The sequence below is a fragment of the Myotis brandtii genome, unplaced genomic scaffold, assembly GCF_000412655.1.
Source record: "Myotis brandtii unplaced genomic scaffold, ASM41265v1 scaffold36, whole genome shotgun sequence".
NCBI lineage: Eukaryota > Metazoa > Chordata > Mammalia > Chiroptera > Vespertilionidae > Myotis > Myotis brandtii.
The window spans coordinates 6,479,613-6,500,986 of record NW_005363836.1 but is presented as its reverse complement, the minus strand read 5'-3'; the positions used below and the strand labels follow the sequence as shown (position 1 = coordinate 6,500,986).

At 33.6% G+C, this 21,374-nt stretch overlaps 1 protein-coding gene across 1 annotated transcript in view; it reads left to right on the top strand.

The window, feature by feature from the left end:
- Nucleotides 1-21,374, top strand: part of PIGK (phosphatidylinositol glycan anchor biosynthesis, class K) — a 99,925-nt gene that overhangs the window by 33,893 nt on the left and 44,658 nt on the right. The window contains exons 3-8 of the mRNA XM_014544358.1: nucleotides 3,836-3,971; nucleotides 5,887-5,998; nucleotides 8,808-8,904; nucleotides 11,409-11,526; nucleotides 12,637-12,747; nucleotides 14,892-15,064. Of these exons, the coding sequence (XP_014399844.1) occupies nucleotides 3,849-3,971; nucleotides 5,887-5,998; nucleotides 8,808-8,904; nucleotides 11,409-11,526; nucleotides 12,637-12,747; nucleotides 14,892-15,064 (734 nt within the window). The 5' untranslated portion in view covers nucleotides 3,836-3,848. The remainder of the gene's footprint in view (nucleotides 1-3,835; nucleotides 3,972-5,886; nucleotides 5,999-8,807; nucleotides 8,905-11,408; nucleotides 11,527-12,636; nucleotides 12,748-14,891; nucleotides 15,065-21,374) is intronic.

Genomic DNA, 21,374 nt, shown 5'->3' with positions numbered 1-21,374 from the left:
CAGTTAATTTGCATAAGGATATGCTGATTAGCCAATGGGAAGGGTAGCGGTTGTACGCTAATTACCATGTTTCTCTTTTATTAGTGTAGATATATATACACACACTGATTGCTAAGACTTAAGTATTTGCTACTTTAAATATATATAATAGACTTAAGTATATGTAAGTGCGTGCGTGCGTGCGTGCGTGTGTGTGTGTGTATATATATATATATATCCCCATCCTATATAATAAAAGGCTAATGTGCAAATTGCCCCCGCGGGAGTTTGACCGACCAGGAGTTCGACCGCTTGCTATGATGTGCGCTGACCACCAGAGGGCGGTGTGGAACGAAGGAAGGCCCAGCTGGCAGCTGGCAGCCAGGGGAAGGAAGGCCCTGATCGGCCCTGATCGCCGGCCAGGCCTAGGGACCCAACCCATGCATGAATTTCATGCACTGAGCCTCTAGTATATATAGGTATGCATATATATGTTTGTCTTCGCATTCTTTTCTTTTACTGGAATACATGATTTAAAAAAATGTAAAAACTACCTGTGTAAATAACCACTATGTATTGTTTGTATTCAAACCCACTTTGAACTTCATATAACTTCAGTGCTCACTGTTTCTTTTGGTTTTGTGTTAAGAGAAAGCCATATTACCATATGCTTTGTTTTGTGATGTAGCTTTTGCGGGGGCTTGAATAAAGTGTGAAAATTGAGTCATCACACCTGGTAGTATAAGATTGCCAATCTGTAAGAATATCATATTCTTGTATCGATTGGATATATTTGAGGGATTTTGTCGTAATTTTAATAAGAAACAACTACCTATTATTTATAGGTGTGTAGTAGTATGTTTTCAGTGTAGATTGTCTTGGTCTTAATTCCAGCAGTTATTTTATACCCACTCAGTGAAGACTTAAATAACTGCTCAGACGCTAACTTGATATGCAAGTGAAAAAGACACTATGGAGTCAAGATAGATCTCATGATAACTGGTGTTCAAAGAATGTTTATTGGCCAAGGCGTAGTTAAATATAACTACTGAAAAGTAAACAGTCTGGAAGTTATGAATTGCATTTTGTACAACATGTTTTTTGTGAACAGACTTCTCATATCATCAAATCATATTGTAGTGTGGATGTCAAAATATAGAAAAATATGAACTGTAAAGCCAGGCCTGATGTTATCTTTTTCTCCATTTAAATATAACAGTAGCCATTTAGTTTTAGCAAAATAACATCATCCTTCAAGTAGAATTAATGTTTTTAGAGTAGTATTAGTTTGGTAGTTTTATTAGTTTAATTTATAATTTTATATTTATTTATAGTTTTATAAGAACTATAAACCTAAGGAGTTAACTTTCATGTATATATGTAAGCAGGGGTCCTCAAACTTTTTAAACAGGGGGCCAGTTCACTGTCCCTCAGACTGTTGGAGGGCCGGACTATAGTTTAAAAAACAACTATGAACAAATTCCTATGCACACAGCGGCGGCAAAAACACCCGGTGGGCCAGATAAATGTTTTCGGCGGGCCGCATGTGGCCCGCGGGCCGTAGTTTGAGGACCCCTGTATGTAAGTATTATTATACAAACAATTTAACACTTGGACCAAGTGAGAATTTTTTTCCTCTTGGAAAACAGTTCTGAATTGAACATTTTGTAAGTTTTAGAGACAGTGAACAGAGTGTGTGGTTGGACTTCTAAACCTTTGAAATTCAGTCTGTTTCCTGTCCAGTTTTTCATTTACTATCCACAAACATAATGATTTTTAAATGGTATATTGATTATGTTAACATAGGGTTATTGTGCTTATACTGAGGCTCAAAAGCATCTGGAGGAAAACCTGAAACTAATATAATGTTATATGTCACCTGTAATTGAAAAATAGATTTAAAAATTTTAGGAAAAATATTGATTGAATTTATAATTTGAAGCTGAAATTATTACTTCTTTATGATACTGACATTGAGTAGATATTGAATCTTAAACCAAAAACATGGCCTAAAGAAATACTTTTTATTTTCATACTGAGATTGGGAGGTCAGTTCAGTATTGTTTAATGGTGGCTTTTAACAAAAATATCTGATTAATAATAACTTAATATAAGCTAATCATCTTACATTATTAAAAATATAAGATATATTTTCCATTTTAAGAGGAATAACTTTCATCATTTTTTGAATATGAATCAGTAACAGCTGAAGATCTGATCTTTGAATGTGGTGGAGTTGGAACCCTTTCAAAATATAAACCTAGCCAATTTTCAAGAAAAATCAAAATGATTCAGTTTTGAACTTTAATGTATTTGGAACATATGCAGCAGAACATTTTCTTCTTGTTATCTCCTGCCAAACTAGTTGCATATGCCAAATTAATCTTTCCCTTATGTTTGGGAAGCTCAAGTACAATAATTGATGTCCAGCAGTTTTAATGGTAAGATAAAGATAAGTATTTAAGAGAAATTTTGTAATTTTCTCTTAAAGAAAGTATATGCAAAAATGAAAATATTTCATTCACTCAATGAATATTAATTGAATACCTACTATATACCAGGCTGTATTACTGATGGTTACAGTGGTGAACCAGGGTAGATAAAGCCCTGCCCTCAGAGAGTTTGTAATCTAATGGGGGTGGTGGTGGGAGATGATAGGGATTCAGATTCATAAATCACCTGTAGAAAATAAAATACATAATGAGAATAGAATATCTAAGCTGAGGTTGAAATGATATGAAGATTTGGGAGAAGAGAAGTCTAAATTTGGTCAGTAGCCCCTGAAATGGGAAAGGCTTGGCATATTCCTAGGACAGAAAGGTCAGTGATGGAACATGGTGGATGGTAGCGGCCAAACAAAGCTAGAGAGATAGAGACCACATTAATTGAGCTTTTTAGACCATGTAAGGAGTTTTGATTTTCCTCTAATTATAGTGGCGAGTCCTTGGAGGGTTTTAAGTAAGAAAGTTTAATGTTTTGACTTATTTAAGGAAGATCACCCTGGTGGCTATAAGGAGAATGGACTGTAAAAAGGTGAGAATGGAAGCAGGAAGCCAGGGGGGAGCTATTCTAGTGCCGTCCAATCAAGAGATGATGGTGGCTGGTACTGGGGAGCTGGAGCTAGTGAAGAGTGATTGGGTAGGAGATGTAATCCTGTGATACACTGATCGCACTTGCTTCTGGATTGCGTGTTTTCATATTTAAGCATTTGTGCTTCTGACAGTCAAATTCGTTGGAATATCATAGTTTAACATGAACTGTGTAAGTCCTGAGAATGTCACATATTACTAATTTATTTTTAAATGTTTGGGGAGGACAGTGTGGTTCCTACAGCTTCCTCTTGCTATATGGCATAAAGTACACTCTGTTGGGAAAAAATTTAAATTAGTAACTTTAAGTTCTGCAGATAAATTCATGCCAGATTGCTCTAATTTCTCTACTTTAAAACTTATACTATATAAGGATATGAAAAAATAACTCTTTTAAGTATGTAATCAATAATGATTTCTAGTTATTTTTTAAAAAATATATTTTATTGATTTTTTACAGAGAGGAAGGGAGAGGGATAGAGAGTTAGAAACATTGATGAGAGAGAAACACTGATCAGCTGCCTCCTGCACACTCCCCAATGGGGATGTGCCCGCAACCAAGGTACATGCCCTTGACTGAAATCGAACCTGGGACCCTTGAGTCCGCAGGCCGACGCTCTATCCGCTGAGCCAAACCGGTTAGGGCTCAAGTTATTTTTAATGAAGGAAAGAATGAAAACAATGCCACATGACATAAAGAAAATGCATCTGTTTTTAACTTTTTGGTTTTATTTAAATAATATATTTTCTGGAATTTTTTTTTCTAGCCACATTGTTCTGATGCTTGCAGATGATATGGCCTGCAACCCTAGGAATCCCAAGCCAGCTACAGTATTTAGTCACAAGAATATGGAACTAAATGTATATGGAGATGATGTGGAAGTAGATTATAGAAGTTATGAGGTAAATTTTTAATTTAGCAACATTTTTGAAATGTAGTTATTGTTACTCTTAAGTTCTAAAATAGTGGTAGAATAAAATAGTATTGTTCTTTGTCTTCAAACTTTGTACATAATAGTTATTTAAGCCTTGATATAATTCTGTTTCTGGAGTTCATATTAAGGAAACAATATATAAGTAAAACTATCACAACATGAATATTTTAAATATGTATTTAGGATAAAATAATTTTATCTTTGTTTTTATGAGAACATTTTAGTGAGGTTTCATATATTAACTTTCCTTTACAGTAAATGTATTATTTGTTTTTCATATTTGATCAAAAATTTTAAGTTTTATATTTTTAGTAAATATATTAATTGTGGAAAAATTAAAATGACTAACAAAAAACTCACCCATATTTCCACTACTTAGAGGTAACCACTTTTAATATGCTTCTAGTGTTTTTATGCATATATGATTAAAAATAAAAATGTAAACTTGAATAGTGGCACTATACTATATTTTCTCCCTTGAAATGTCATTTTAAGTTTAATAGATTGTAGCCCAGCTGGCATGACTCAGTGGTTGAGCATTGACCTATGAACCAAGAGGTCATGGTTCTATTCCCCGTCAGGCTACATGCCCAGGTTGTGGGCTTGATGCCCAGTGTGGGGCCTACCAGAGGCAGCCAATCAATGATTCTCTCTCATCATTGATGTTTCTCTCTCTCTCTCCCTTTCTCTTCTTCTCTGAAATTAATAATAAAAAAAAGATTGTGAATATGTTTAAAATTTGAAGTGTTCTTTGATGAAGTTTTCCTCAATAATCCTTCTTTTACTAAGTCTACCAAAAGTAAGACACAATGTGCTGTATTCCCAGAATTGTTTTGAAGCAATTTTAAAAGCATATCTATGTCCTTCCAGGCTGTAAACTACTTGAGGACATGACTTATATATTACCTATCTTATATCTAGCAAGTACCTTTAGCCCTTTAAAGACTTTAAAGAATATTTGTTGAATGATTAAATGTATATAAATGTTGGACTTTCTATTTGTTTATTTAGTCATTATAAAATGTAGAACAGAATTTTTCCTTCCTTTTTAGCCAATAAGACATCCTATTAAAACACTTAAAAATTTGCTGTCTTCTGGGATAAATTTAAACCAAAGAGCTTACACACACACACGCACACACACACACACCATGATCTAGAGAAAAGCCAAACAAAAAAGCTAGAAAGATTTTCTGCTTTTTAAATTTAGATCTGTATAATATAACTTTAAATTAGCATTACGTTCTCCATGACTTTAAATATGCTTTCAAAGAATCCCAGAGGTGCAGAAATTCCAGGTTGGGAGATCTGGTTTAAAGAGGCATGAATTTTTTACATGTTAAAGATATTCTTCGTGAAATTTAACAAAATGCACTAAAAAATCAAAGGTACAAAACTTGGGGATTATTCATGGACTGATCCATATGGTTTTATTTTAATGATTTATGGACCTGTCTTTCATGGTTGAACTAGAACTGACGGAAGTGGTTGCCCAGATTAACTGCAATAGTTATATAGCTGAATTTATTCACAAGTTTCTATATATTTTTTTATCTTCCTAAAGAATTGCCTGTGAAGCCAGATTTATAAAATTCTTGGCAATACTTTGCATAGCTTTTAAGTTTTAAATTTAGAATTAACTCCCCCCCCCCCAAGTAGTTTTTGTTAGTTTTTTTTTTTTAAATGAAGGCAGTTATTTTGAGGTGCATATTTAAATGAATATATTTTTAGTTTATTTCTCTTTGTGTTTATTTTCAATTTATATTGAGTAATACATAGAGAAAGGAGAAAGAATGTTTAAGTAAAAAAAAAATATCAGGTTTCCCTATGTTCTATTTTATCTGATCTCTCTCTCTCTCTCTCTCTCTCTCTCTCTTTTTCAGGTAACTGTGGAGAATTTTTTACGGGTATTAACTGGGAGGATCCCACCTAGTACTCCTCGGTCAAAACGTCTTCTTTCTGATGATAGGAGCAATATTCTTATTTATATGACAGGTAATTTCAGAATTTAGATATTTAATAATAGGATATACTCTTTTCAATAAGAAATTTGCATGGAAAGAAATTTAAACAACTTAAATGATTTTTTGGTTAAAATAGTTGATTTGTTATACAGTTCCCTTTGTTATATAGTTCTCATAATATCTAACAACTTGAAATAATATTTAAGAACAGTGTAACGTTTTGTGCTGTCCCTTAGTTTCTTATTTCTGTTCTTTTTACTATTACACTGGTAAAGCTTCTTATGTTTTACTTAATATCCTGCTTTAGCCTCCTTGCCTTCAGTTTTGTCTCCTATTAATTGTCCTACTGAAGTATTTAATAGAAATTGCAAATCTATCCTTCCTCTTCTTAAACCTCTGGTTTCCAATGATGGAGTCTCAAATATTAGTGTGTATAAGGATTACCTAAATGCAGATACTTAGGCCTTTTCCTAAAATCCTGATTTAGTTTTGCTCCAGAGTGTGGCTCATGAAACTGCATTTTTAATATAGTTCCCCAATATGAGCTGCTGTAGTCTTTTGTCTATACATTGAGTGCTGTTGTAAAGTCCTCCATAATATAGTTATATTATTTGTGGAGTTATACTATATGTAATATATAATTAATATAATTTATTTAATATTATTACTGATTTAATTTTAGTTCTTATACTTTTTCTAATTCTCTTCCAAGCATTGGACTATTTCTGTCCTCATATTGTTTGCTTACGCTTATTGCCTTTGCTTATTGATGTCTTCTCAGTTCACTTTGCCTACCTGATTATTCCTTAATGTTTTAGTCTCAGTGATTTTCCTTTCTAAGTCTAGGGTGACCTATGTTTTCAATTGCTTGCAGCAGTTTTAGTTTACACCTGTTGTCCCAATGTAATTAATAGTGCCTCCTTTCTTCCTCAGAAGTGTCCTGGTATGTCCTGGTATTGCCCTAAGATACTTCTCATCTCCATGGCTGGTGTAGGCTCTTTTCTTTGCACTTCCATATTAATCTGCAGTTTCTATTTTAGCATTTAAGTTATGATTACTTTTTTGTCTGGATATTTATTGACTTTATTACATTTTGAACTCCAAGGTGTCAATGATGATGTGTTTTTCACCTTTTTATCACCAGTGCCCTGTCTTATAGTAGTATTCAGTAAATATGAATGTTGATCAGTTGTCATTTAAACATTTTTTTCAGGGACATTCCATTAAGCTGATGATAAAACAGGTGCAGAATGATTCTTAGATGTTACAGGAAGGCTGTTACTGACCCCTACTTAGCGGTTTCCTTTTATTTATCTATCATTCTGCATTTATTTACAGCTTTTAAAATGCAGTCAATTTATAAACCTTATAAATGAACTCAGCAGAGTTAATGAAGTCAGGAAAATTTTAATTTTAGTTTATTTAAGTTACAAGAAATTTTAAAGCCTTTGTGGCAAATGGGACGAAGTATAGTCTTGTAGCTTAGCTTTATTTGATGCACCAAACAAGAGGTTTTACAACAATTTTTTTTCTGAGTTGATTGATATGGAAGAAATTCCAGTAATCTGAAATAGGATTTTGTAAATGATGGTCCATGAAAGGGCTCCCTGTTTTGAAAATCAAGTTTTAGTGGAACATAGTCGCATCCATTTGTTTTACATGTTTTCTATGACTGCTTTTACACTACAATAGCAGAGTCCTGATAACCCACAAGCTTGTAACATTTACTACCTGGCCCTTTACAGAAGGAGTTTGCTAACCCATGGAAGAAGACAGGAGGGTTGCTAATTATAATATGGTAATAAAACTGATAATAGCTAGTATTTACTGAGGCTTACTATACCTACGGTAGTATTCTAAACCACTGTGTGTAGTTCATTTCATCCTCACAGCAACCAAAGGTGCTGATATTTAGAATTGATATAGGGTTGTGTGGGTTGTGCACTTCACTTAAGTGTTTGGGTAGGGAGGTGAGTGGCAGCTAAAATTCAGTATATGTTTACACTTACTAAGCTGTGTGCCCTGCCATAGAGTTGTCTAATGGGAAGGAGAAGTATTTTCCCCCCACAAAGGCATACCCACTAACCACTTCTGAGCTCACAGGACTGCATATATTCAGAGAGGCAGTAAAATAGAAAACTTTTTCTATTTTGCTGCCCAGTGGGAGGTGCCTTTATAAAATCTGTAGCTATGTAGGCATGCTAATGAAGGTCTTACTGACATATTTCTCACTTTACAGCTGAAGAAACTGAGGCATAGAAAGATTAAGTAATTTAAGATAACAGTCATTAAGTGGATAAGCTGTTGTTAGAATCCAGACAGATTGAGTCTTTAATTCATTCTAAATGTCAGAATCTTCTGGTCAACTCTCCAGGGTGGAATTTGATACTTGTAAAAACATCATTTTTTAAGTGATAACTACATTTTCTAGTAGTAAAGCATTCCAAGTATACACTGTGAATAGTGCTGGCATACCATGAGACTTGCTAGTGTCTTCTACTTCTTTCTCACCACACGTGTTTGCTCAGTGTATGAGAAATTTTCATCTATGGAAACTCATTTCTGACCTAATAATGGAGCCAATGAGAAAATGTAAATGTGCTTTTCTATAATTGAATGATAGAAAAACTCTTAGAGATATTATATCTACTATTTTTATGTCTATCATTATTCTCTTTCTAATTGGTATAAAATTAACTTTCACAGTATTTTTTACTTTAGAGTATATAATAACAAATAATATTAAAGATTGCCATGAAAGAAATAAATATTTATATCTGGATATATGTGGTTTGCATTAAAAAATGTGTCTGTTTGATCTTTTTGCCTCTTCCTGTAAGGACATGGTGGCAATGGTTTCTTGAAATTTCAAGATTCTGAAGAAATTACCAACATAGAACTTGCAGATGCTTTTGAACAAATGTGGCAGAAAAGACGGTAATTAGCAAATAACTACTTTTCACAAGATAAATTGGTACCTAATTTTTCCATGGTTAGTAGATCTATAGATCCTACTTTATGAGATTTTTAATTTATTTGAATCATTTCTTTTAGATTTATGTTTGTTATTTCTATTGAATGGAGTTATTTTTAGAAGAAAGAATTCAGAGTTATTGAAGAACATGGAAAAAAGTTAACCTTTTAAGATCACAGCTCTTATTATTTAACCATCTTTTCGAGGAGCTAAGAGTCCCACTAACAACGTTCCCCATTATGTAGGGGGATTATGAACAGATATTCATTTTCCATCTTGTGCCTAATCTTACTTTTTGCACATTCTCTGGCCCTCCGTGTGATAACAATATATTACTATTTGGAAAAAAATGTTGAAATTACTATTAGCATAAAATTTGTAACGACTCACATTACGATGATATATTGTTATTAATCTAATGCTAAGCATCCCTTTAGTTGAAAGTTGTTATATGAACTTATTGAGTGAATTTAAAATAAAACAGTGTGGTGATGGCCAGAAGGAAGCAGGGAGCAGGACTGGATGGAGTGGGCAAAGGGAGGAAAATGGGGACATCTGTAATAGTGTCAACAATAAAAATAAAGTTAAAAAATAGCCATAGCACTGCTTTTAACTTGGTTACCTTCAAGAAACACTATGGGTACCTTTTAAACATATGGCACAGAGGGGAACGTGATGCTTATTTTGCCTTGAAAGGGTTAAAAATATAGTAGAAGAGAATACACAACTACGCTACAAATTAAATATTATAAATATTGAATTATAAGCATAAGCAGAATATTTGGAAGTATTGAGGAGGAAGATTTTGCTAATCACTGGTTTTATCTTATTCATAGTTTACATTTATTGAATGCATAGTAGGTGCTGGGCATTGTGTGATTAAGTTTTAATAACAGCTCCATGAAGTAGCTACTTTTATTATTCCTGCTTTTTATAAATGATTAAATTGAGCTAAACAGATTAAGTAACTTGCCACGCTTTACACAACTAGAAAGTGCCAGCCCTAGGATCCATGCCCAGGTGATGCAATATTGTACTGCTTCACGTAACCTTAGAAGTTTCTGATCCTCAGGGGCCTCCACTGAGTTTGTCTCAGAAGAAATGTTATATTAATTGTACCTTCTATCACCTGCTTAGATATTGTGGTTCAAGATTACATACTTTTGCCTGGCCGGCTTGGCTCAATGGTTGAGCATCAACCTATGAACCAGGAGGTCACAGTTTGATTCCTGGTCAGGGCACATGCCCAGTTGTGGGCTCGGTTCCCAGTATAGGGTGTGCAGAAAGCAGCCAATCAGTGATTCTCTGTCATCATTGATGTTTCTATCTCTCTCTCCCTCTCCCTTCCTTTCTGAAATCAATAAAAAAATTAAAAAAGAAAGATTACAGACTTTCTTTTCTAGGTGCAATGTTAGCTATTTGCCTAGATCCAGTGTCTGCGATAAACCTCTGAGAAAACGTATCTGCTCCCTACTTTCACTTTCACCAGTGAGGCAGCTCATTCTAAAATATATAGCTTATTGTGTTTATTCTTTCACTTAAAAAAAGCCTTTGGTGGCTTCTTCAAATTTATAGGATAGGATCCAGACTTTATATTGGATACTTTATTTACAGATTGACCTAACCTACCTTTTTGAAATGAATTTCCCTCCATTTCCCCAAATTACTTTAAATCCTAGCTATATAGTACTATTCTCCCATTTCCCCAAACATTTATACTTATTCACATGTATGTGCCTTAGCACAAGCGTTTTCTTTCTTTGCTGGAATGGGCTTTTTCTTTCTTTGTTGGATACAATAACACTCACTCGTCACTGCCCATGTCAGACATCACCTTTTCCTGACCTGCCTTTCTTTACAGTTCTCTCTGTTCCTTTCTCAGTGCTCTTACAGCACTTTGACTTTCCTAAGCAATATGAGGGCAGGGACTGTTGTATTTCCAGCTTAGTATCAGGCACATTGTAGGCTCTCAATAAATATTTGTATCACTTATCGTACAGTTTAGCATCTGTCTTCCAGTTAAATTTTTAAGCTCTTTGAGTATGGTGACTAAGTCATATTTGTGTGTGTGTGTGTGTGTGTGTGTGTATTTTTTTTTTTAAATTTCTATTTTTTTTCTGAATGTAGGTCAGTTTCTAGGGCAGCATGAGTACCAAGTATGTGTTTGTTGAATTCAGTATTGAGTATTCATTTGGATTCTGAATTATGTGGCACAGATAAGGGAAGGGGAAAGAGTTGGGGCACAATAACCACTCCCCACTGAGGTGGTTTTTCTGGACAGGATTATACCTTTAATATTTCTAATATCAAATTTGTATTGGAAATTCTGAAAAGTTTCAATTTTTAACTAATGAAATGACTAAGATATAACTTAAACATGTTATGCTATGGAAGTATTGTAAAAATATTAGTCAGTGTATGATTAACAGCATGATTCATGTCAAAGATATTACTACTTTTCTTTCAGCTACAATGAGCTACTGTTTATTATTGATACTTGTCAAGGAGCATCCATGTATGAGCGATTTTATTCTCCTAACATAATGGCTTTAGCTAGTAGCCAAGTGGGGGAAGATTCACTCTCGGTAGGTAATTTTTCCCATTTGTAAACTGCATTGTCTTTAGAATGTGTAGCTATTTCTCAAATCACTTATATGCTTAATGAGTATATCTGCTACTTCTTATTCTTAGACTTTTTTAATACCTTAGAAGGAAACTTTGATTACATTTAAAACATTGGTTATAATTATGTTATTAGACATATATTTTTTGCTTGGCTTTTAAAACTTTTTTTTTTTAAATTGAGGTATAATTGACATTGGTTTTAGGTGTATAACATGATTTGATATCTTATATAATAAAAGCCTAATATGCTAAGTGTCCGGTCGTCCAGTCATCCATTCAACCAATCAAAGTGTAATATGCTGATGATATGCTAAGGCTGCTCAATTGCTCGCTATGACATGTACTGACTACCAGGGGGCAGACAGTCGATGGTCAACCAGCTGCTATGATGTGCACTGACCACCAGGGAGCAGATGCTCCTACCGGTAGGTTAGCTTGCTGCTGGGGTCCGGCCAATTGGGACTGAGTGAGACAGGCTGGACATGCCCTGGAGCCCTCCCTCGGTTCCTCCCTGGCTGGCCAACCTCCCGCGTCCCTCCTCGGTCCCGATCGTGCACCAGTGGGGGCCCTCAGCCTGGCCTGTGTTCTCTCGCAATCTGGGACCCCTTGGGGGATGTCGGAGAGCTGGTTTCAGCCTGATCCTGCAGGCCAGGCCAAAGGACTGCACTGGTGCCTGAATTCGTGCACCAGGCCTCTAGTTTGTATATATTGTGAAATGATCACCACAATAAGTGTAAATAACATCTGTCACCATACACAGTCATATAATTTTTTTTCATGTAATGGGAACTTTTAAGATCTCTTTTAGCAATGTTCAAATATGCAATACAGAATTATTAATGGAAGTTGCCGTGCTATAAATTACACACCCATGACTTGTTTATTTTATGATTGGAGGCTTGTACCTTTTGACTTCCTTCAGCTATTTGGCCCACCACATATCTCCATGCCTTTGGCAACCACCAATCTGTTCTCTGTATCTATGAGCTTGTTTTATTTTTATTCCATATTATTTTATTCTTTTTTATGGCTTAATAATATGCTATTGTATATGTTTTGGTTTTTTGTAGCATCAACCTGATCCTGCAATTGGAGTTCACCTTATGGATAGATACACATTTTATGTCTTAGAATTTTTGGAAGAAATTAATCCAGCTAGCCAAACTAATATGAATGACCTTGTAAGTATTTGCTTGATTTGATTATAGCACATAGGTATGCTAATCTTAACATGATCAGTGAAGTCTATTATTCCCTGTACTACTAGGGTACTGTGCCATATGCTGAAGGCAGCCTTGTAAAACCACACCTTGAATCTCCCTTTACAGTAGTAACTTTTTCTTTACTACAAGAAACCTATAGATTTAGCCCAGTTATCTTGCTCTTCCTTGAGATACTTTTCTATTTTCATTCATTTGCTCTGCTCTTTTTCTTACCAGAAATGTACTTTTTTATATTCACATATTGAAATTCTGCCTATTTTTCAGGAGTAAAATCAGATCCTGCCTCCTTCAGGAAGTCTTCCCAAATTTGCATAAAATAAATAAAGCTTTTCAGAGCTTTATTTCTCTTTCATATCATTTACCATAGTCTATCTTTTTTTGAACTTACTGAGTGTGGGTGTCTTTCTCACTTAATGGGAAGTTCTTGGAGTAGAGGGACCTTTTCTTACGTATTTTTGTGCACCTACAACTTTTAATACAGTGTACTGACATGGCTTGTTGAATTTAGCTCACTTTTTCCACTGATTTTTCTGTACTGGTTGTATCTTTTTAAATAAATCTATTTAGAGGTTGCTATTGAAGATAGGCATAACTGTCCTAGCTGGTTTGGCTCAGTGGATAGAGCGTCGGCCTGCAGACTGAAGGGTCCCAGGTTTGATTGTGGTCAAGGGCACATGCTAGGGTTGTGGCCTTGATCCTCAGTAGGGGGCGTGCAGGAGGCAGCGTATCAATGATTTCCTCTCATCATTGATGTTTTTCTCTCTCTCTCCCTTTTCCTTCCTCTCTGAAATCAATTAAAAAGAAATAAAGAAAGTAGGCATAATAAAAGCTTGAAACAATTCTAGATTGGATAATTACTGTGCATCAGTGACATTCACTCTTTTTCCCCCCCATTAATTTACATCTTGTTCATGCAGTCACATATTTCTTGAGTTATTGCTAAGTGCCAGGCACTGGCTATACCCTAGTGAAAGAGGCAGGCACTGTCCTTACCTTCATGTAGCTTCAGAATGCTTCAGAATGAAGGGGTGTTGGGTAAACCTTGAGGACAGGACCATGTCTTACCAATTTTTGTTTCTTCTGTGAAGGTAACAGTAGGAAGTGTATGTAATAATAGGTACTTTATATGCTTTGCTGAGTGATTGAATATGTGTCTGTCCTTGGTAATTTATTGATGTGGGTTATCAGGAGTAAGATTAACTTAAAAATTACTGTGAGATCTGTGTATCAATGAAGTTGTGTTTTTAGACAATAGTCTTTGGAGCACTGGTGTCTGCAGGTGCCATGGATTTGTTCTCATCATGCATAAACTATGAAAGTTACTTGATTTATGGAATCGTTTCCATAGGTTCATAGCAGGAGAGCAAGGGGGATATCTAGTGGGGAGGCTATGCTTGAACTCCCTGTGATCCAGAGCACTTCTACTTCATTTTTTTTTTTACACATTGGGCTATCATGTTATTTTTTAAAATATGTATATTTTTATTGATTTCAGAGAGGAAGGGAGAGGGAGACAGAAGTATCAGTGATGAGAGAGAATCACTGATCAGCTGCCTCTTGCGTGCCCCCCACTGGGGACAGAGCCAGCAACCTAGGCATGTGTCCTTGACTGGATTCGAATCTGGGACCCTTCAGTCTGGGGCTCTATCCACTGAGCCAAACCAGCTAGGGCAACTGTGTAATTTTTAATTTGAATTTAAAGTTTGAATGAAGGGTCACAATTACAAAACATTTAAAGAAACCACTCAGGCAGAGCAACCTCCTAAGATAGATATAGATGTAGAAAAAACCAGTTCTCTTGTCATAGTGTTGCATTTGCATTCTCATAGATTTAAGGGTTCAAATATACTTTGTAGCATATGGTTCAAAAACTTGAATGTTTTTTACTCTACCCTGGCAGTTTCCCGTGTTATCACCTGTTCTTATGTCTTTATAACTTTCTTAGAATGTCAAGCACTACTATAACAATGAAACCTTTATCTTTAGAAACGTATCTTCTTTAGGTTGGGAGAACTTTAAAAACACAATGCAGTCTACTATATTGTGTTATGGCTTAATAAAAGCTGTATGTGTATTTATTATTCTTACATATATTTTTTCAGTTTCAGGTATGTCCGAAAAGTCTATGTGTGTCTACTCCTGGACATCGCACTGATCTTTTTCAGAGGGATCCTAAAAATGTCCTGATAACCGATTTCTTTGGAAGTGTACGGAAAGTGGAAATTACAACAGAGACTATTAGTTTGCAACCAGATTTAGGAATCCTGGAAAGCAGGTATTCATCTTAATTATTATTCAAATAGAATATCCTAGTTTAACAATTTTTAAATTTTTATGTAACAAGAGTAAGCGATGAAAGTTGGTGTTTGTAAATAAAATTACACACTTCTACCCACTCTTCACTTTATGTAGGCCCTATGCATTTCAGATTTATGGGCAAAAGCTATAAATATCAGTGAGAAGCTATGATTATGATTAGGATTATGTCATAACTCCAAAATATAATGTTTGTAGTAAGATGATTTGAGATTTGCTAAAAAAAAAAGAAAGAAAAAAGACTAAAATGTTTCCCGTAACTGGCTGTCTCGCAGCCATACTTTTCTGTTGTTGGAGGTGTATATAATGGCTCAGAAGACCTTCATGAAAGGTCAGGTATGTGAACATTTCAAAAGATTAATCTCTAATGAATGTGTTTGCTGTCACCAATTGAAGTAGAAGGTATTAAGTGATGTAACATTGAATAGGGAAGTTGACAGCTGGGCATTTAGTGTGTAATACGGGCCCTAGGAATCTGGCAGATGCAAGGCAGATAAACATAAAAAGGGAAGTGAGTGCCAAAAGAATACAGGTGCCAAATACATACTTCAAACCATAACACAATGCTTGTTGTTCAGAATTTCTTCCGGCTCCAGCAATCTGATTAGTTCTCTGACTGCCATCTGTTTTGGCTTCTAGAGCCTGAATGGTTTGTGAGCCTGATTCAGTTATATCTCTGGCTTTTCCCTAGTGCTGTATTTTGTTAATCTGAAACATTTTCTCTGGGGCTATTGTAAATTTGAAGTGACCCTCCACCAACAGGTGCCACTGTTTAGGATTTGTTTTGGAGGCTTTTGGTAAAGGAATGGAAGAGAGAGGTATAAGCCAGGTACTTCCTTCTTGGGGAGTGGATTGTGTTTGAGTGAGCAGTGAGTGTGCATTCATGTGTGTGTGTGTGGTGTGTGTGTGCGGGGGGGGGGGTGGGGGGGGGGAGGGGGGGAGGGAAATTAGTTGTTTTTGGGTATGTGAATTTTATAAATATTTATGATTTATTTTTTTTCTCTGTAAACATTTTTAAAGGCAAAATATTTTGTTAGGATTAAATAGTTAATATCCACTTTCTTGAAATATATACTTTACTAGGTATTGAACTTTACTTGATATTATTATTAATTATTTCCTATTCTGGATATTCAAGGCCTTGGATTTTTTTCTTTTCAGTTTTCTTAAGACAGCAGATCATATCACTTTTAATTACTGTTTAATACTTTCAAATTACCTTTGTAAAATAGTTGAACTGTATCTTAATACTTAGCAACTAAACTTGGAATTGAGTTACTATATGTCTTTTACCAAATTCATTTTATTTCCCTTGAACTTAAGTCTATGAGATGTGATATATCTTCTCTTAACCATATGAACACTGCATTAATTTCCTTTATAGTCAAGGACTATCTTTATACTCCTTCTGTACTTATTTTCTGTCCTCTTCACCTCACAAAATATTAAATATGTAATAATTGTACAATAAAAAATGATTTCAGTGGAATTCTACTGTTTCATTATATATTATGGAAGAATGGAATTTTGTCTCATAAATTATCCCCATGTACTGTGATGGATGCAAAAATAGTTGATACTGAAGAGTATCTTAATTCATCTTTAATTGAGAAAATCATTTTAAACATTAAAGCCAGACACCAGGCACCGTTGAATTAGAGCACCCTCTAGTGTTTATTAAAAAAAACTTATTTAGAATATTGCTTACAGATGGTTTCATGATCACTGGCATAGACTATCTAATTAATTTAGAAAAATTAAGTTCCCAAAATGCTTCAGGAATTTCTACATGGATGTTACAAATATTATCTTGTATGTAGTTATATTTACATGCAAAAGTGAATGATAGCCAGTGCTTTGAGAAAAGTATACTTTTGAGAGATCAGATATTGTGAAAACTATTTTATTAAGGAAATTATGGGCTAGAATGTGTATGTATTTTTTCAGATCTTAATTTAAAAATATTAACACAGTAGCTGCTATTAAAATTGTCAGTTATACTTTAAAATATTACTTTATACATTTATTAGGGAAACAACAGAACTGATTTGTTCAGACTTAGACTGTCTATATTTCATATTTGTGTACTAGAGTACACTATACTAAAACCTAATATGGTGAATAACTTATTACATAAAATTGACCAAAATAGCTATATGAAATAATTGTTTTTATATGTCTTCTGAAACTTAGATTTAAGTAAGGCACAGTTATATAGTTAGTAACAACACTTTATTTTGCATATGTCTTACTAATTGTGTTATTAATTTATTTGCAAGAACAAATGAGGTAAAGTATGGACTGATTATAATAATTCTGGCTTATATAATTTGATTCTAACTTCTTCATCTGAATATACATAGGTTGATTTTTGACAAGTATGCAGACAAATAAGCAGTCTACCCTCCTGAAAGATTGGGCTTTCTAGAATTTAGTCATCAGTCCATGTCAGAATTACTCAGATTACCAGTTTTGTGTCCTTACTATATTGGGAAAATAACCTCCAGCCTATTGCTGTAAAAATATAGGCACATTTTAATGTTACAAAATGTGGAAGTCTAAATTCTTTAGGCATTGCCCAAGAAAAAAACAGAATACATTTTTTTCTAGATGAGTAAACTGAGGCTGAGAAAGGTTAAGATACCATCTAATAAATGGTATAGCCAAGATACGAATGCTTTATATTTCTAAAAATATATATATTTTATATTATTCTTTTATAATTTGCCCTAAGTTACTTGGCTTGTTTTCTTTTAAAAGAAAGTAAAATATAAATGTAGCTCAATGAAGTATCACAAAGTAACTACTCAAGTAACCACCTGAAAAAAAGTAGAACAGTGACGGTATACTTGAAGCTGCCCCATTCCTTGTGCCCTTTCCCCATCTCATCTCTACCCTCTTATCTCCCCCAAAGTTAACCACTATCCTAACTTTTATGGAATTCACTGTCGTGCTCTTCATTTTAGTTATATCACCTAAACAATTATGTTTTGATTCTTTTGCCTATATTATGTTTTTGGAATTCACTTATGTTGTTGTGTGCAACTGTAGTTTGTTCAGTTTTTAAAAATTGAAGTATAATTTACTTACAAAAGTCACCTTTTTTAGTATACAGTTCTGAGTTTTGACAAATGCTCACACTTAATCACCACGACAATCCATCACCTCAAGAAATTTCCTTATGGCTATTTTTATCCAATCCTCCCACTATATCCCTGGAAACCACTGGTGTTTTCTGTCCCCATGGTTTTGCTTTTCCCAGAGTGTAATATAGTTAGAATCATACATTCTGTAAGCTTTAGAATCTGGCTTCTTTTACTGGCATAATGCATTTTGGATCCATACCTGTTGGTCAGTAGTTAGTTCCTTTTTATTGCTGGGCAATACATGTGATACAGTTTATCCATTCACCAATGAAAGGATATTTGTTTTTGCCCCCTTCAGTTTTTGGCAATTATGAATAAAGCCACTCTAAACATTTTTTCATTTCACTTGAATTAAATATCTAAGAGTGGGTTTACTGGATCATGTGGAAGTGCAAGTTTAACTTTATAAGAAACTTCCAAACTATTTTTATAGTCATTGTACCATTTTGCATTTCTACAAATAGTTGTTTCACATCCTTAATTACACTTAATATTGTCTTTTTAATTTTAGTTAGTCTAGTTATAGGTATGCAGTAATATATCATTTTGATTTTAATTTGTAAGTCCCTGATGACAGGACATTGAGCACCATTTCATGTGCTATTTGTCATTCATACATATTTCATGAAGTGTCTATTAAAGTGTTATGCTTATTTAAAAATTAGGTTTTTTTTTACTAAATTATAAGAAATCTTTAAATATTTTGGATATAAATTCTTTGTCAGATATATTTTTGCAGATATTTTTTCTTAGTATTTTGGCTTGCCTTTTATTTTCTTAATGTCTTTGGAAGAGTAGACTTAATGTTAATGTCATTCATTTATGAATTTTTTCTTTATGCTTAATGACCTTTGTGCAAGGATTTTTAACCTTAACTCAAGGTCACAAGGACTGTCTTTTATTTTCTTATAGAAGTTTTGTAGTTTTAGCTTTTATGTTTAGGTCTTTGATTTACTTTGAATTAATTTTTGAGTATATTGTTAGGTAGGACTTGAGGCTCATTTTTCTTCCATATGCATATCTAGTTATTCTAGCACCATGTGTTGAAAAGATTGAATTCCTTACTAAGATGTGTTGACACCTTTGTAAAAAAAAAAAAATCACATGACCATATATGTGTGGGTCTATTTCTGGACTTTACAGTTGCATTGATCTAGAGGTCTGCTTATATCACTCTTATACTGTCTTGATTATTTTAGCTTTATAGTAAGTTTTGAAATCAGGATGTGTTAACTCCTAAAGCAGTTTTTATTTTTCAAGGTTCTTTTGACTATTCTAGGTACTTTGTGTTTCCAAATAAATTTTAGAAACAGCTTTTCAATTTCTAAAAAAAAAAAATAAAAGCCCCTGGATTTTGAGGGGATTGGATTGATTCTGTATATTGATTTGAGGAGTGTGGACACCTTCACAATATTGAGTCCTCTGATCCATGTACATATCTCTCCATTTATTTAGATCTGTAATTTTTCTTTGTGTTGTTTTATGGTTTTCAGTGTAGATGTCTTTCACAATTTTCATTAAATTTATTTCCAAGAATTTTTATTTTTGATGCTATTTTAAGTGATATCTTCAAAATTTATTTTCTATTTGTTGCTCAAATATAGAACAATTGATTTTCATATTGACTGCATTCTTGGACCTTATTGATTCTGTTGTTGATCAACTCGATCCCAATGAAATTCCCAGCAGGCTTTTTTTGTAGAGATAGCAAAATTTATATGAAATTGTAAAGGACCTACAGTATTTAGTGTATCATTAAACATGAATTCTAGTCATGATTTATAATGTTTACTAGGAAATGAAATAAAAATTTAAAAGTACATAATCAGTAGAAACATCTGTTTTGGAGTTGGGTAAAGTAGATTGTGAGAAATATGAAAGTTTGTGATTAAACTATTCACTAAAAATTGCTTATAGTAAATTGATATGATTATGAAACTTTATGAACCAAAGATTCACCAAAATGGCTCAGACAATAGTTAATAGGATTTCTCCCCTACTATTCTACATACTACTTTATTTTTCAAAGTGTTGAATTTACTCATAAGTATAATTCTGTATTATGGGCCATTTATTTTATATTGTTATTTATAAATGTTAGTCACTTCAGTTAGTCAGTTATTCAAGACTTCATTAAAGTAGACTTTCAAAGCATAAATTAGGTTGTGATTATTCGATTCATTAAAAACCAAAACTGATAATATATTATCCATTTTCTCATTTTACATACACATAAAGTTCTTATTGTTATAATTTCAAAATAATGTGTTGATCATTTCATGGGAAGATTTTTTTAAAGCAATTTATTTCACTATCTATAATTAACAAAACATCCGTTGAGTTGGTTTATGACTTTTAAGAATAAGTGTATGTAAATAGTATAGAAGAACATAGTACTATGCCCCTTTGAATAAGTAAACCTCTCTTAATGTAAATTAGTAAATATGTTTCCTAGGGATAGTAATTTCCAATGAGTGTTTATTAATATTTAAATTGTATCAAAGCAAAGTTCATTTTAATTTAAACACTAAACATACAGAACCTGAAATTTTTGAACTATGAAAAATCTCAAAATGACATAGTATTCATTTATAAAATAAAACATTAGAACTTAATCCATTGGGATATTTGGGGAATAAAGGTCTGAATTATATGGAAAAGTAGACTATGGAACCTTTAAGGTTTGATTTTATGCTCGGTGACTCTCTTGGCCTACTTACTAATTACAATATTATTGCTCTATTCCACTAAATTAAGATTTAACATCCTAAATGAATTAAATCAACTTCATGCCTATTAAATGCCATTCTAGAGGATATTACAGCATAATAATCAAAGTCAGGGTCATTGGAATCAACCTGAATTCAGAGCCTTGGGCTTTTACTAGCTGTGTAATCTTGAGCAAACTACTTGACTTCTTTGATTCTCAGTTTTCTCATCTTTAAAATGGTAATAATAACTCCACTTCAGGAGAATTAATTTTCATTTTGTTTTATAGCTCTCAATTATGTGCCTCAAATATAGTAACATGCTCAGTGAGCAACATTATCTAGAGAACATATTACATGTACTGATGAAAATTATTGCTAGAATCCTATTTTTAATATATTTTTGGCTATTTGC